Source organism: Poecile atricapillus, chromosome 21, assembly GCF_030490865.1.
Source record: "Poecile atricapillus isolate bPoeAtr1 chromosome 21, bPoeAtr1.hap1, whole genome shotgun sequence".
NCBI classification, from domain to species: Eukaryota; Metazoa; Chordata; class Aves; order Passeriformes; family Paridae; genus Poecile; species Poecile atricapillus.
Genome location: NC_081269.1, coordinates 10,098,936 through 10,114,801, shown reverse-complemented (window position 1 = coordinate 10,114,801; position 15,866 = coordinate 10,098,936). Strand labels below are relative to the sequence as shown.

At 53.0% G+C, this 15,866-nt stretch overlaps 1 protein-coding gene across 3 annotated transcripts in view; it reads right to left on the bottom strand.

Moving 5' to 3' along the window:
* Positions 1 to 395: 395 nt before the first annotated feature.
* The window catches only part of GALNT17 (polypeptide N-acetylgalactosaminyltransferase 17), a 102,180-nt gene continuing 86,709 nt past the window's right edge, over positions 396 to 15,866 (bottom strand). The window contains exons 7-11 of one of the 3 annotated variants that reach the window (XM_058854679.1): positions 14,559 to 14,744; positions 10,385 to 10,522; positions 8,013 to 8,108; positions 2,646 to 2,813; positions 396 to 2,120 (exon numbers count right to left, since the gene is read on the bottom strand). In XM_058854679.1, coding sequence (XP_058710662.1) covers positions 1,992 to 2,120; positions 2,646 to 2,813; positions 8,013 to 8,108; positions 10,385 to 10,522; positions 14,559 to 14,744 — 717 coding nt within the window. In that variant the 3' untranslated portion in view covers positions 396 to 1,991. Of the gene's footprint in view, positions 2,121 to 2,645; positions 2,896 to 6,808; positions 6,965 to 8,012; positions 8,109 to 10,384; positions 10,523 to 14,558; positions 14,745 to 15,866 lie in introns of those variants that run through there. The other 2 variants (XM_058854680.1, XM_058854681.1) reach the window with 2 other exon arrangements.

The following is a 15,866-nucleotide window of genomic DNA, read 5'->3' as shown; positions in this document are numbered from 1 at the left end:
TGGGACAGAGCTGGGGACTGGGACAGAGGCAGGGACTGGGACTGGGACAGAGGCAGGGACAGCCACACGTCCCATCCAGTGCTGGGACACCTCACCCCAGCACTGTGACATGTGACAAAAGCCATCTGCTGCCCCCCTGGGCACTGGCAGGGCCCGAGCTGGGCTGGATTACAGCACAGACAGCATCCAGGGGCTGTCTGGCTGCTCATCCTGACCCACACAGGCTCTCCCCTCCAATATTTGCTCAGTTTAGGGCATTTCCCAGTTGGAGCAGAGCTCTGGGGTCTCAGAGCCCTCGGGGTCTCCTGGAGTCCCCAGGAATTTGCTTCTCTCTGAGGCAGCAGCAGCAGAGGCGAGGGGAGCTGGCTCATGCATCCACACACCCGGGGTCATACCGGCTTTGGAAGTGCTCAGATTTATTACACAAGAGATGATGCAACAGCGAAAAAGAGAGCAAAATCCTACACTGACTCTCTACTCTGCAAGTCAGGACAACTAAGAGGTTTTACTTCATGAAGGAAGGCAGGGGAAAAATCAGAGACAGCCCCAGTGGGTGAGGGAGCCTCGTAAAGCCTAAATGAACAATCAGTCCTAGGTGATGCTCGCTGCTGTAGAAGGAACAATGAAATAGATCTGCTTCTCTTCAATAAATTACTAAAACATCAGTTAGAAACCTGCTGCATGGCATTGGAAGTTCAGCTCGTTAAACATCCAGGGAGCTTCATCCTGATGCAAATGGAAGACAGGCATGAGTGCTCTGCAGCAAAGGATCTGTGCACATCCCAGCTTGGGAAACATATTTACACATACATCTCATATATTAATCTATTTTAGTGCACCCTAGCCAGAGGGCAGCCACAAAGAGGATTATTCTGGGAGAAGGACAGGAGATGGGCTGGTTTCTCCTCCCTGCTGAGCAAAGCCCGTGGCCATCCACACACAGCAGCTCTGTGGGATCCAGTTTCCCCTCTCCAGGCAGACACACACCAGGACCCCAGCAGAGCTCTCCCAGGTGGATTTGGTAGCTGGGATTTGGTAGCCAGGATTACTGTGAGCCAAAAATAAATCAGCTGGGATCCCTCCCCTGGAGTAACAAGCCTGAAGTGACTTCAGGGCAGAATTTCAGCTGGTGCCTTGGCCTCCCTCCCTGTCCCTGCCACAGCTCAGGAGGGGCTGCAGTGACTCTGGGGGTCCTTGGCCAGGCCTGAGCAGGCAGGACAGGGGGCTCAAGCCCCAGAGAACATTCCTGCAGTCACCCAGAAGGGCAGGCAGACGTCCCAGGTCTCCATGGGGTCCCTTTGGGGTCTCCATGGAGGGAGGTGCTGCTTTGGGCAGCAGCGTCTGGCTGATGGAGAGGGGGGCAAGGGGAGGTCAGGGGGTTTATTCCACTGCATTTGTTTGGGTAACTTCTGTGATTAAGGGCTGGAAAGATCCCTGGGAGCTGCTGGGGTGTGTTTTGCTTCTCCAGAACTCAGGGAAAGGGCTGCTGGATGCAGGGGTAGGAAAGGGAAAAGGGAACAAGGACCCAGCAAAACAAATCCTTCAAACTCGGCTCCTTTGGGGCTTGGGAACCTTTTCCTCTCCCAAGCTCCTCAGTTCCCACACTCACCAGGCAGGAGCGTCCAGGCTCACGGTGCAAACCTCCCCAGCCCTTTGGGAGAGCTCGGGGTTGTGTGGGAAAGCAGAAATTCCCTGTCAGTCAACGCTCCCAGACTGCCCCAGCCCACGAGAGAGGCTCCAGCAGGGAATGTGGCAGCTCTTGGAGGGCTGGCCAGGGGGAGCAGCAGTTCTGAGCCAGCTCCAGAGCTGGGATCAGCTGGGGGAGACCCACAGCTGGTGAAAATAAAGCCACAGATGCCCATCTCCCCCAGGTCCTCTCCTAGGAACACCAATAAAGCTCTGCTTGCTTTTCCATCCTTCCCAAAGGAGTCCAGGCGTGTCAGCCCCTGTCGGCCGTGGCTCGAGTCAGACTCCCCTGACTCTTTCAGCCTCTACTTGATGAAGTTTTTAATTGTCCACCTCTGTCCTGTGCAGCTGCGAAGGATCAGGTCAATGCCAGCCATGCCCCTGTTCTCCACCTCCAGGCACCGGCCCGTGCCCTTGTTCAGGATGGCTCCGTTCTGCACCAGAGGGGGTGGGAAAAGAGGGAAAAATGAAAATATCAATTGCCTGAGAAGCAAACCAGGACCAGCACTGCTGGAAGGAGCACTCGGCTGGGTGGGAATGCAATTTAAACAATAAAATAATTCCCCAAATAAATGGAATGAGCATCCATTGTCCCTGGCAGCAGCCAAGGGCCACCTGTATCCTCTAATTCCCACAGCTGCTGGGGAGTGGGACACTGTGAAAGCTGTGTTCCTTAAACTGCTCTGGGACAATGAATTTCACTCTTCATCCATGAAAAACAAAGGAATCTGGAAGCCATTGGCAGACCAGACATAACCAGATCCACCTCTCTGCTACCAGAAAGGAAAACTTTGTTTAGAAATTGTCATGAAGCGCTGCCCTGATCCCTCTTAACCTCCTCCCTCTGCCCCAGGAGCTGGAATTCACTGTGGCACCGTTCCCCCTTTGTCCCAGCCCATGGGCCGTGTCCCACCCAGGCTCTGGGGAGCAGAGGAGCCCCAGGGCAGCCCCAGGCTCACCTGGATGAAGCTCCAGCGCTTGTGGAGGCTGCTCTTGACCTTGTCACAGTCCAGCAGCTGCGGGAAGCGGCTCTTGCCGGTGTCCACCAGGCAGCGCGTGTCGGGCAGCAGCGTGGTGGTGCCCAGGGCCCCCAGGTGCAGGAAACCCTCCCTGGTGTAGCGAGCCAGCTGGGGACAGGGGGACAGCGGGGACACCCTCAGCACCTCACAGCATCGGCACAGCCAGCGGGGACAGCACAGCACAGAGCCCCTGGAGAAATTCCGTGGGGATGCACGGGGAAAGCAGAGCCAGAAGGAATAAATTCCCACTTCCTCCAACCTTTTATCCCTCTTTGGGTCTGGTTTCTTTTCAGGTGCGGGTGAGGAACTGAGACACAGGAAGGGGTAGGAATAATTCCAACTCTCAACCCGCTCCTGGAGCCTCCTGGAGCGCTGTGGGATGGGCCAGTGGATGTTTTCTCTGGATTCCAGCTGGCCCAGCTGCTGCCTCTGGGTGCCTGGAACAGCTCCAGGGCTCCAACCAGGCAGCAGCAGCAGCCAGAGGGACCAGGAGCGGGACAGGAGCCTGGATCTGCCCCATGGCTCAGCCCCTGGGCTCAGGACTGCAGCCATTCCCACAGGATCCAGCTGCCAGGGGCTGCCCAGGACACAAAGGCTGGGATGATGCCCTTGGGAATTCCAGCACACAAAGGAATGTCAAGGAATGCCACCAAAGTATTTCCCTAAACGAATTTAAATTCTGGAGTGAGGAGAAAGAAACACCAGTGTCCTGCCTTTTATAGTTCAAGGGAAAGATCTCCACAGCTGCTTATTTAAATTATGAATCAGGCCATTATCCAGCAGACAAATAAGGAGGATTCAGCACATTAATTAACTGAGCATATCTGTGACCCAGATGCCAGAGAAGAGGCAGAAAATCCCACTGGGAGTTTGGGTTATCTGGGCTGTAATAATTAAACACTGGAAATCAAGTTAAAGCAATGTAACAGGGTCAGACTGAGCTCATAACCCCAGGGTGGGCCTGGCCCTGCTCCCAGGTGCTGCTGGAGCTCCACCTGGAGTGAAAATGTTGTGTATCAGAGCAGGTCCTGAGCTCCTCACATCTCCCCAGTGTTCACTCACTGGGTGTTCCCCACAGGAGGGGTCAGGAGCAGCCCAAACCTTGATCACAGAATTGTGGAATGGTTTGGGCTGGAAGGGACATTAAACCCCTCCAGTGCCACCCCTGCCATGGCAGGGACACCTCCCACTGTCCCAGGAGCTCCAAACCCATCCAGCCTGGCCTTGGGCACTGCCAGGGATCCAGGGGCTGCTCTGTGCCCACAAAACCTCATCCAGGAAACTGCCCCTGGCCATGTTCCCAACTTCAGCTGTCCCTGGGGGGAATCCCAGGATCACTGGGGTTGGAAAATCCCTCCAGGATCATGGAACCCACCCTGACCCCATCCCCACCCTGTCCCTGATCCCCACCCTGTCCCCATCCCCACCCTGTCCCCATCCCCACCCTGTCCCCAGCCCAGAGCACTCAGTGCCACCTCCAGGGATGGGATCCCAAACCTCCCTGGGCACTTCCAGTTCCTGAGCTCCCTTTCCATGGGGAAATTCCTGCTCTGTCCCCCCTGAGCTCCCCTGGCCCAGCCTGAGGCCGTTCCCTCTCCTCCTGTCCCTGTTCCCTGGGATAAAATCCCAAATCCCCCCCGGCTGTCCCCTCCTGCCAGGGACTTGTGCAGAGCCAGAAATTCCCCCTGAGCTCCTTTTCTCCAGCCTGAGCCCCTTCCCAGCTCCCTCAGGAATTCTCCAGCCCCTTCCCAGCTCCCTCAGGAATTCTCCAGCCCCTTCCCAGCTCCCTCAGGAATTCTCCAGCCCCTTCCCAGCTCCCTCAGGAATTCTCCAGTCCCTTCCCAGCTCCCTCAGGGATTCTCCAGCCCCTTCCCAGCTCCCTCAGGAATTCTCCAGCCCCTTCCCAGCTCCCTCAGGGATTCTCCAGCCCCTTCCCAGCTCCCTCAGCCCCTCCTGGGGCTGGGGCTGATCCCCCTGGCAAAGCTGCACCTCCAATCCATCTCCTGTGATTGTGATTTCTGGCTGGCTGCATCTCAGGGATGGCAGAAAGTTAATTAGACATCCCAGTACCTGGGAAATAAGAGCCTTGATGACCTTCATTGACTCTATTGGAAAATAATTTTGAGTTGTTTAGCTTCCCTTCTGCTCTGAGCAGACCATCAATTAGCAGCCATCAGTAAAATGTTCAGGATTTGCCTTTTACCACAATTTAATCTGATTAAAGGGTGCTGTTTCATCACCCCTGCTCCTGCCGTGTCCCCCATGAGCTCAATATTGATGGCTTTGTCCTCAACTTCTGCTGCTTAAATGGGCAAAACATATTTTATCCTATAATTAAATGAAATGCTCTGCTGGGTGAACATTATCTTAAGTTTTATAGCATTATAGTGCTTTCTATCACCTTAATATATCACCATAGCTGTGTCACTGCAATGAGCTATGGCTGCATTATTAGTGTAATACATCATTACAGCAAGGTGCTTCCATCAGGGATTGTCTCAAAGATGAAGCCATCAAGCAGGAAAAAAATCCATCAGCGGCCTCAATATAATTACAGGATAAAAGGATGATGATGGAATCTCATAATGATTTGACCTGGAAGTGAATGGAGGCAGGGAGAATGGAAAGCTGAAGGGAAAATAAGAGAAAAATCGCCAGAATTTTACTCATTGAGGGCTGGGTGAGTAAAGGTGAGATTGAATTCAGAGCCACCACCCTGAGCTGCGTCCAGGCTGAGCTTAAATCCATGGGCAGCCACAGCAGAGAGCAGAAACTGGGGACAGGACACAAATGAACAGCAGCAATCCCTCCTGGCACAGCCAACAGCCCCTCTGTGCCACCTGGGCTGGGGCTCCATGGGCACAGACACGGGTGGGACAGGGACAGGGGACAGGGATGGGGACAGGGACAGGGATGGGGACAGGGATGGGGACAGGGACAGGGATGGGGACAGGGACAGGGACAGGGATGGGGACAGGGACAGGGATGGGGACAGGGACAGGGATGGGGACAGGGATGGGGACAGGGACAGGGATGGGGACAGGGATGGGGACAGGGATGGGGACAGGGACAGGGATGGGGACAGGGATGGGGACAGGGATGGAGATGGAGACAGGGACAGGGATGGGGACAGGGATGGGGACAGGGGACAGGGATGGGGACAGGGATGGGGACAGGGACAGGGGACAGGGATGGGGACAGGGATGGGGACAGGGACAGGGATGGGGACAGGGACAGGGATGGGGACAGGGATGGGGACAGGGACAGGGATGGGGACAGGGATGGGGACAGGGATGGGGACAGGGATGGGGATGGGGACAGGGGACAGGGATGGGGACAGGGACAGGGACGGGGACAGGGATGGGGACAGGGATGGGGACAGGGATGGGGACAGGGATGGGGACTGGGACAGGGATGGGGACAGGGATGGGGACAGGGATGGGGACAGGGGACAGGGACTGGGACAGGGGACAGGGACATGGTAGGGAGAGGGACAGGGGGCAGGAACAGGGGACAGGGACAGGAACAGTGACAGGGACAGACACAGATGGGGACAGGGATGGGGACAGGGATGGGGACAGGGGACAGGAACAGGGACTGGGACAGGAACAGGGAACAGGGACAGGGGACAGGAAAATCCCAGCACTCCTGGTGTGGCAGGGAACAGGAGCCACAGCCCCTGGGGGTGTGACAGTGCCAGCAGGGAGCCCACAGCTTCCCCCTCTCACTGCTGCCAGGGAAATCATTGCTTTATTCTGAAATAAGGAATGTCTGGGATGTGAAATGTCTGGGATGGGCCCCAGGAGGAAGGAGAGAAGGGGGATTTTAGGGCACAGTGTGTGCTTTGGGATGTGAGCAACTCCAAAGGAGCTCAACAACCCCTTGTGGGGTTTCATACACATGCAAATAAGTAAAAATTATATATATTTATATATACACACACACAAACCAGAGTTTCCATTACTTCTAATTCCATTCCCAGCCATAAATTACAACCTGCAGCCCATTAATTAAACAGTTGTAGGGGAAGTCCAATTTCCTTCGTGGTGCCACAAAGGCCATTTCAAAGCTTCTGCACTGGCTGATAGCTGCTTAAAACCAGCATTTTCCAGGGGTTTCACTAATTGGATGTACCTTAAAACACAGGAACTGCCAAGAACTGGCTCTCAGCTGAAGAGGGAAGGGACAATGTGGAGAGGGAAGAGCAGGAAGGATGAAAAGGGCAAGCTGCAGGCAGCCAGCAAAATCTGACTTCAGAACTTCAGGTAGGGAAAGAAAACATGGTTGGGTTTAATCCCAGTAACACTGAGGGGAAAATAAATAAAAATAAATAACTCATTCCCAGCCATCCAGCCTGGAGCCCAGGGCCAGCAGGCAGTGGCAGCCCAAGCTGGTTTCTCACACAATATTGCACCTCCAGGTGCACATTTCCAGCCACAAAGGGCAAAAGGCAGTTGGTGCCATTGAAGAGAAGAATGGGGAGTTTGAGCAAGAGCAGATTCTGCTTAGCAGGGGCTCCATCAGCCCCTGGGACTGGTCTTTGTTTAGGGTAACCCAGAGTGGGACTCTCTCCACCCCCAGATGGTTCCCAGCTCCTCAGGCTCCCAGCTCAGGCTCAGATCAACTCTGGCATCTTAGCCCAGGGTGACTGTGGAGTGAGAACAGGATTTTTATGCTTTCCCACTCCTTGAACTGTACATTTTTTCAGCAGAAAATGAACCTCCTTGAGCCTGCTGGGCCCCAGATGCTCCAAAACTTTTGGAGAGGCAAAAGGAGTGCTGGAAAGCGAATTCCAGCCAAGCTGAAATGGCTCATTACCACAGCACTAATTGTTTTCTTTACCCCATTAGTCTGGGTTTATTCTGCTGGCTGGAAGAGAAATAATCCCACAATGGGTTGGGTTAGAACAGATCATAAAGATCATTATTATGATCAATATTATTCCAACCCTCCACTACCCCAGGTGCTCCAACTCCCATCCAACCTGGCCTTGGGAAGGAAATACTCAGATTGTGTCCATGGTTGTTATTTACCTTTGTCTGGAAGATTTTATTTTAAATTACAAATTTCACTTTTTTTTTTTTTTTGTTGTTTCAAATTGCAAAAAATTCAACTTTTCAGCATTTTCAATTTACAAAGATTTCCAATTCCTTTCAAGGCTTTTCCTGGCAGCTCTGGCAGGATGATGGGGATGCAGCTGGGAACACTCCCTGTGATACCCGAGGTGTTTTTATCACTGGAGAGCCAAGGCCACAGCCCCAGGCTGTCCCCTGGGGTGGCACCTGGCGGTGGCAGTGCCAGCCTCACCTGTGGGCCCCAGCCATGGCACGGGTACAGGATTGCTGTGTGGTTCTCCTGCGGGCCCTGGTCCAGACACACGTCCTTGGCCTTGTTGTTCCTCAGCTGCCAGGGGAAAAAGGCAGAGTTAGGGGAAAAAAGGGGCAGAGTTAAGGGATAAAAGGGGCAGAGTTATGGCATAAAAAGGGCAGAGTTATGGCACAAAAAGGAGCAGAGATATGGCACAAAAAGGGGCAGAGTTATGGCATAAAAAGGGCAGAGTTATGGCACAAAAGGAGCAGAGTTATGGCATAAAAAGGGCAGAGTTATGGCACAAAGGGAACAGAGTTATGGCATAAAAGGAACAGAGTTATGGCATAAAAGGAACAGAGTTATGGCATAAAAGGGGCAGAGTTATGGCACAAAGGGAACAGAGTTATGGCACAAAGGGAACAGAGTTATGGCATAAAAGGAACAGAGTTATGGCATAAAAGGAACAGAGTTATGGCATAAAAGGAACAGAGTTATGGCACAAAGGGAACAGAGTTATGGCATAAAAGGGGCAGAGTTATGGCACAAAAAGGGGCAGAGTTATGGCATAAAAAAGGGCAGAGTTATGGCATAAAAGGGGCAGAGTTATGGCACAAAAAGGAGCAGAGTTATGGCACAAAAAGGGGCAGAGTTATGGCATAAAAAAGGGCAGAGTTATGGCACAAAGGGAACAGAGTTATGGCATAAAAAAGGGCAGAGTTATGGCATAAAAGGAGCAGAGTTAAGGGACAAAAGAGGCAGAGTTATGGCATAAAAGGGTCAGAGTTATGGCATAAAAAGGGGCAGAGTTATGGCACAAAAGGAGCAGAATTATGGCACAAAGGGAACAGAGTTATGGCACAAAAAGGAACAGAGTTATGGCATAAAAGGAACAGAGTTATGGCACAAAGGGAAGAGAGTTATGGCACAAAGGGAAGAGAGTTATGGCACAAAGGGAACAGAGTTATGGCACAAAGGGAATAGAGTTATGGCACAAAGGGAACAGAGTTATGGCACAAAGGGAACAGAGTTATGGCACAAAAGGGGCAGAGTTATGGCACAAAAAGGGGCAGAGTTATGGCATAAAAAGGGGCAGAGTTATGGCATAAAAAGGAGCAGAGTTATGGCACAAAGGGAACAGAGTTATGGCACAAAAGGAACAGAGTTATGGCACAAAGGGAACAGAGTTATGGCACAAAGGGAACAGAGTTATGGCACAAAGGGAACAGAGTTATGGCACAAAGGGAACAGAGTTATGGCACAAAGGGAACAGAGTTATGGCACAAAGGGAACAGAGTTATGGCACAAAGGGAACAGAGTTATGGCCCTCTCTTATCAGAGATAAGCAAGAAAGTGATGCTCAGCCCTCTTGACCCTCTTTAACTCTCACTGCTCCATCACCAGGAACAATCAGGTGAAGAACACTTACAGAGCACTAAACTCATTAAAGCCAGGCCTAATGAGGGCTGTTTAATGTCCTAATCCCCATTCCAAGGAGCAGCGTCCCTGGACACGGCTGGCTCTGTGTTTGCTCAGGGGTGCTGGGGACAAACCCAGCTTTAGGCTTCCAGAACCCCAAAATCAATGCAGAACCCCAAAATCAATGCAGAACCCCTCAGATTTCAGTGAAATCTCAAAGTGCTAAACAAGGCAGGGAAAAAAGCCCAACTCGAACACCTTGCAATCATCACATCCTTGTTCCAGCTGGGCTTTTTCCCAACTCAAACCATTCTGAAATTTTATTTTCTAATGAAAATAGAATTTTTTGGGAGGTTTTAGCTTGAAGGCCTTTAGTAACTTTGATAACAAACCCTTCCTAAAATGAACAACCCATCCAGGGTGCCCAGGCTTCAAGGAGCCTCCTCCAAGTGCCACTGCTCCATCAAGTCCATTGCAGCAGAGTATTTGTTATTAGTTCCCATAAATTACTCTTTCTATATTCCCAGAATGGTTTCAAAGGCAGCAGAGATTGAATTAAGTCCCCTTATTTTATCTTGTCCTTAAGCTGTTGTGACAAGGCACTGAATCCTCCAGAGACCTTGTCAGGAATTAGGCAGAGTTTGAGTCACAGGGTTTTAGAAGATGCCTGTGTATTAAAAACACGAATACAGCTGCTTAATCCATGGAGTCATAGGAAATATGGGTAATTTCTGTCAATTCACTAAATGATGTATTAACATTTTTACTTCATACAGTCTTCAAGATCAGCAACAAATCCCCAAACTGGTTTTTACAAGAAACTGGGAGCAGATTTATACAAATTTAGATAATTACACAGAAAAAGTCAGTTTTGATCCAGACTTCTCTCCTTTGAGGCTGTTTCTCATCAGGGACTGTAAATATTAGCAGGCTGAGCTAAGGGACTAAATTACCTCTCCATAAGCAATGGTGTTGTTGTATCTCCTCATTTCTGGATAAACATGGTCCAGGTACCACTGGAAATTTTTACACTTCAGGCTCTTCCTCAAGGCTTTCCTCTCAGAAACATCCCCAATGTCAATCCCTGGGTTCTGAAAGACAACAACAGGAATGCTCACACTTCCAAAAAAAAGGTAAAAAATGAAAGTATTTCACTGAGCTCTGAGATCCTTGAGTGGTTGAGTGATTCCAGGAATTCTGGGATGTGTGTCCATGTGAAATCATCAGAAGGAAGATGTGGGTTCCAGAGCCATGGCAAGAGGGGGACACCAACTTCTTGCTGGGTTTTGAGGGCCCCCTTTGAGGGCCACGGGCTGATGTCCTCGGGGATAATTTACAAGAGGAGCCAAAGGGAGAAGAAAAGGTTTGGAGGAAAGTTGGGAAGTGCAGTGAAACAGTGGGGAGTCTCCTCCCCATTCTCCTGGGTTTGGATCTGTGGGACAAAGACTGGTCTGTATTTTTAAACAAGGTATTTCTAAAAGATTTCTCCTCCTGTTTGGGTTCTGAGGCATGGGACTTCCAGGAGAGTTTAGCAGCAAGAAGATATCGGAATTTAAAAGATGGAAATGCAAAGCCTGGCTGGGCACTGAGCACCAAACCCTTCCCTGACCCCACTGAGACACAACCCAGAGAAAGGAAGGGGTGAAAGGTGCAAAATAAATGGGAAAAGAATGAAGGGAAGAGAGGAAGGTTTAAGATTCAAATAAAGCAGAGGCAGACAGCTGAGAATAAAGGATAAAAATTGCATGAGAAGAAAAGTTGAGGCTGAACCTCAGCAAAACATCTTGGCAATTTGGGCAATTCCAGGGTGGAATGGTCTCCTTGGAGACACAGCAGAACCCCACTGCTCCTGCAGACAAAGCTGTCCCCAAGGAAAAGCCCTGCAGGAACAGGAGCAGGAGCAGGAGCAGGAACAGGAGCAGGAGCAGGAGCAGGGACAGGAGCAGGAGCAGGAGCAGGAGCAGGAGCAGGAGCAGGAGCAGGAGCAGGAGCAGGGACAGGAGCAGGAGCAGGAGCAGGAGCAGGAGCAGGAGCAGGGACAGGAGCAGGGACAGGAGCAGGGACAGGAGCAGGGACAGGAGCAGGGACAGGAGCAGGAGCAGGGACAGGAGCAGGAGCAGGGACAGGAGCAGGAGCAGGGACAGGGACAGGAGCAGGAGCAGGAGCAGGAGCAGGAACAGGAGCAGGAGCAGGAGCAGGAGCAGGAGCAGGAGCAGGAGCAGGAGCAGGAGCAGGAGCAGGAGCAGGGACAGGAGCAGGAGCAGGAGCAGGGACAGGAGCAGGAACAGGGACAGGAGCAGGGACAGGAGCAGGGACAGGAGCAGGAGCAGGGACAGGAGCAGGAGCAGGAGCAGGAGCAGGAGCAGGAGCAGGAGCAGGAGCAGGGCTGGAGCAGGGAGAGGAGCAGGGACAGGAGCAGGAGCAGGAGCAGGAGCAGGAGCAGGAGCAGGAGCAGGAGCAGGAGCAGGGACAGGAGCAGGAGCAGGGACAGGAGCAGGAGCAGGGACAGGAGCAGGAGCAGGAGCAGGGACAGGAGCAGGGACAGGAGCAGGGACAGGAGCAGGAGCAGGAGCAGGGACAGGAGCAGGGACAGGAGCAGGAGCAGGAGCAGGAACAGGGAGAGGAGCAGGGACAGGAGCAGGAGCAGGAGCAGGGACAGGAGCAGGAGCAGGAGCAGGGACAGGAACAGGAGCAGGGACAGGAGCAGGAGCAGGGCTGGAGCAGGGAGAGGAGCAGGGACAGGAGCAGGAGCAGGAGCAGGAGCAGGAGCAGGAGCAGGAGCAGGAGCAGGGACAGGAGCAGGAGCAGGAGCAGGAGCAGGAGCAGGAGCAGGAGCAGGAGCAGGGACAGGAGCAGGAACAGGAGCAGGGACAGGAGCAGGGACAGGAGCAGGGACAGGAGCAGGGACAGGAGCAGGAACAGGAGCAGGAACAGGAGCAGAAACAGGAGCAGGAGCAGGAGCAGGAGCAGAAACAGAACAGGAGCAGGGACAGGAACAGGAGCAGGAGCAGGAGCAGGAGCAGGGCTGGAGCAGGGCTGCAGAGCTGCTCCCCTCTATTCCACCCTGGATTTGGGGAGCAGGGCAGCCCAAGGCAGGCACACAGCAGCTCCTCCACTCTGGGCTCCTGCTCTTGCCTTTCCCAGCGATCATTAAACACAACTGGGAAAGCAATTTTCCATTACAAGGCTTGTAATGATCTCCTAATGAATTATTCACTCTGTTTTAGAGGAGACACCGTCTCAATGTGCCCCTGGTAACTGAGAGGTAAAAATAAAGATGATTCTGTGGAGACAGGCAGGACAGGCTGAGCTGGGGCTCAGAGCAGTCAGGGAGAACCTGGGATGGGCAGGGCAGGGCTTTGCCTTGGCATCACAAAATAATCCAGTGCACATCCATAAAACCTCCCCCATCCAATAAGGCTTCCCTCAAATTCAATCTTTATTTGATTGGGAAAAAAACCTGTTTAAAGAACTCAAAAAATGGATTCTGGGGAGCCCAGACCTATTGGGAAGATTTGTATATAAAAATCTCAAGTTGATTTTGGGTGACCCAGGCCTGTTCCCACCCCCAGTGCTGATCCATGTGACGCTGCCTTTTCCAAGGATTTTAATCCTTCCTGCAATGCTCCAAAGCTGTTCCTGAGCAGGAGGATGGTGCCTCACCTCTAAAAAGCAATCAGCCCAAAGATCAGCATTTCTGATCCCTGCCCACGAGCATTTGGATCTTGAAGCCTCTTTTTAAGATCCCCAAATTCCCTCAGCCCTGGAGGCATCTCCCCCTCTGCCAGCCCCTGGAGTGGTTCCTGTCACAGCCAGAGCCCTCCTGCAGCTCCCAGGGAAAGCAGCTTTTCTTGCCATCTCTATTCCTTTATTTCCTGGTATTTTTGTACCACCTGGCCCCAGGATCTCAAACCTGCAGCTCCTGGCCCTTCCCAGGCTGTGACTGCCGTGCCTCCAAATGCCAGCAGCTCTCCCCAGACATGACCTTTCCTCAGAACACTGCAGCAGCTCAGATTGTTGTGTTTTCCTGTTTTTCCAGAGCAGACAGCAGCTGGGGATGCTCCCTCAGCAGCTCTTTGAGCCTTGGCCAAGCAGGAATATTTTGTGTTTAGTTTTAAACAGCACCCAGGAGGGCTGGACACTTGTGGCACCAGTCTGAGCTCACAGTGAAACTGGGCAGCCCCCAGTGCTCATTCACCTTCTCCTCCCAGCCATGGCCACCTCCCTGCTCCTCCTTCCTGGAGCCTCTGGAGCTCTCCCAGAGGTGAGGGAAAGAGGCAGGGAGTGATCCCTGTGCAGGATGTGTCCCTGGACATTCTCACCTGCACCTGCTGGTGGCACCTCGTGGTCTTCCAAAGATTCCCCAAGCTGTGACATGGCAGGATTTCCACCAAAATTAATGTGCCAGATCCAAAAAAACCCTGACCCTTGCTGGGCAGAAATCAAAGGGACCAGCAAAGCTCTTTAAGGAGGAGGTTTAAGAGGAAGGGGATCCCCTTCTGTGAGCCACCAACCTCCAAACCCTTACCTTTAAACTTCCCAGCACTGGGAAAAGCAACAGTGCAGCCCCTGGGCCACCATCCCTCGGGAGCTCAGTGTCCATGAGCTGGGAATAAACCTGGGCTGGACACGGAATTAACCCTGGGCCATCATCCCTCAGGAGCTGTGTGAGGGCTCAGTGTCCATGAGCTGGGAATAAACCCGGGCTGCACATGGAATTAACCCTGGGCCACCATCCCTCGGGAGCTCAGTGTCCATGAGCTGGGAATAAACCCGGGCTGCACACAGAATTAACCCCAGGCACTAACGATGCTGACTGCCATGGGTCATTGCCAGCAAAGCAGCCTGCAGACACTCTCCATCTGCACAGCAGTGCCAGGACATCCCCTCACGCTGCCTGAACCCTGGGGGGCAGATAAACACCAGGTTTAACTCTCAGAACCACGCTAAAAAGGCTTTTTGTGGGAACAGCAGGAGTCCCTCCAAAGGCTGCAGCTTCTGGAGCCTCTCCCCGAAAGCTGAGGGAGCTCTGCTGGGCCCAGGCCCGGGGGTTCAGGCTGTGCTCAGGGGTGTAACGCTCCATAACTCAGCTCTGAAGCCTCAGTGACCCCCCAGGCCAGGCTGTACCTCCAGGGGCAGGTTCCAGGCGATGTACACGTGCCACTTGTAGTCGTCCATCCACACCTCGGCCACGCGCAGCGCGTTGCGCTTGGTGTAGAAGCCGATGTTGTTGTTGTAGGGCTTCTTCTTGCGCTCGATGTGGGCCACCCTGGAGCAGGGCAGCACCTCCATGCTGCCCCCACACAGCCACACCTGCAACACGAGGAGGAGGAGGAGGAGGAGGAGGATTCAGCATTACCCCGGTGAGCCCAGTGTCGCATCTCAAACCAACACCGAGACACACAGGGAGCACCTTTGGGGTTGCAACTGCAGCATCTGATGTCCCTTCCAACCCAAACCGCTCTTGGATTAAGCTGAGCCCAAAGCTTTAGAGGGGTCGGGTCTCTTCCTCACCCAGTGAAGGATCCAGGGCCTCGTTTCCTCCCAAATAAAAAGCATTAGTGACTGGAATAATTCAAACAATTCCAAGATCCCCTCCTGCAGAAGGGATGAGTCAGTGAAACATATGGCAGGGACAGATTTCTCCCACTTGAAAACATTTGTTCATTATTGTTCTTCCACGTGCTGCTTCAAATTCCCTTAAATCACAGTCTACAAGTTAATAAAACCTTGTAAGATCCTCTCTTGATCTCACACACGGGGTTTGCAGGAAGACTCTCCATGCCTGGCTTCTCCCCTGCCTGTTTGCCATCAGCAGGAGGTTCTTTACCCTGGGCCAGGACTGCAGGCAGCCGTTCCCAGCCAGCCTGAGGCTGCTCTGCGTTATCATCCTGCAATTACTGCAACACCCAGCGCTCCTGGGACCCCTTCCAGCCTCACTCCTCTCCTCCCATCTGTGGGCCCTCGTTTTCACGGGCCCTGCTCCATCCCCTGTTCCAGCAGCAGCAGCAGCAGCCCCCAGGCTGGAGCGGTGCCTGCTGTCCCCTGTGGCCCCTGCAGGGTGGGGACAGCAGGTGACAGCACAGAGGGGACACCTTCCCCTGTCCCAGGAGCTCCAAACCCCATCCAGCCTGGCCTTGGGCACTGCCAGGGATCCAGGGGCTGCTCTGGGAACTCCATCCCAGCCCCTGCCCACCCTGCCAGGGAACAATTCCTGCCCAAAATCCCATCCAGCCCTGCCCTGTGGCACTGGGAGCCATTCCCTGTGTCCTGTCCCTCCATCCCTTGTCCCCTGTCCCTCTCACACAAAGCCATGCTCAGGGTACAGTAACTCAGCAGGTTAAATATGATGAGCAAGTCTCCAGTTTTCCCTGTTCTCTGACATTCCCATTCCCACACAACAATTAAATTGCCACTCACTCACCCATAAAGTGA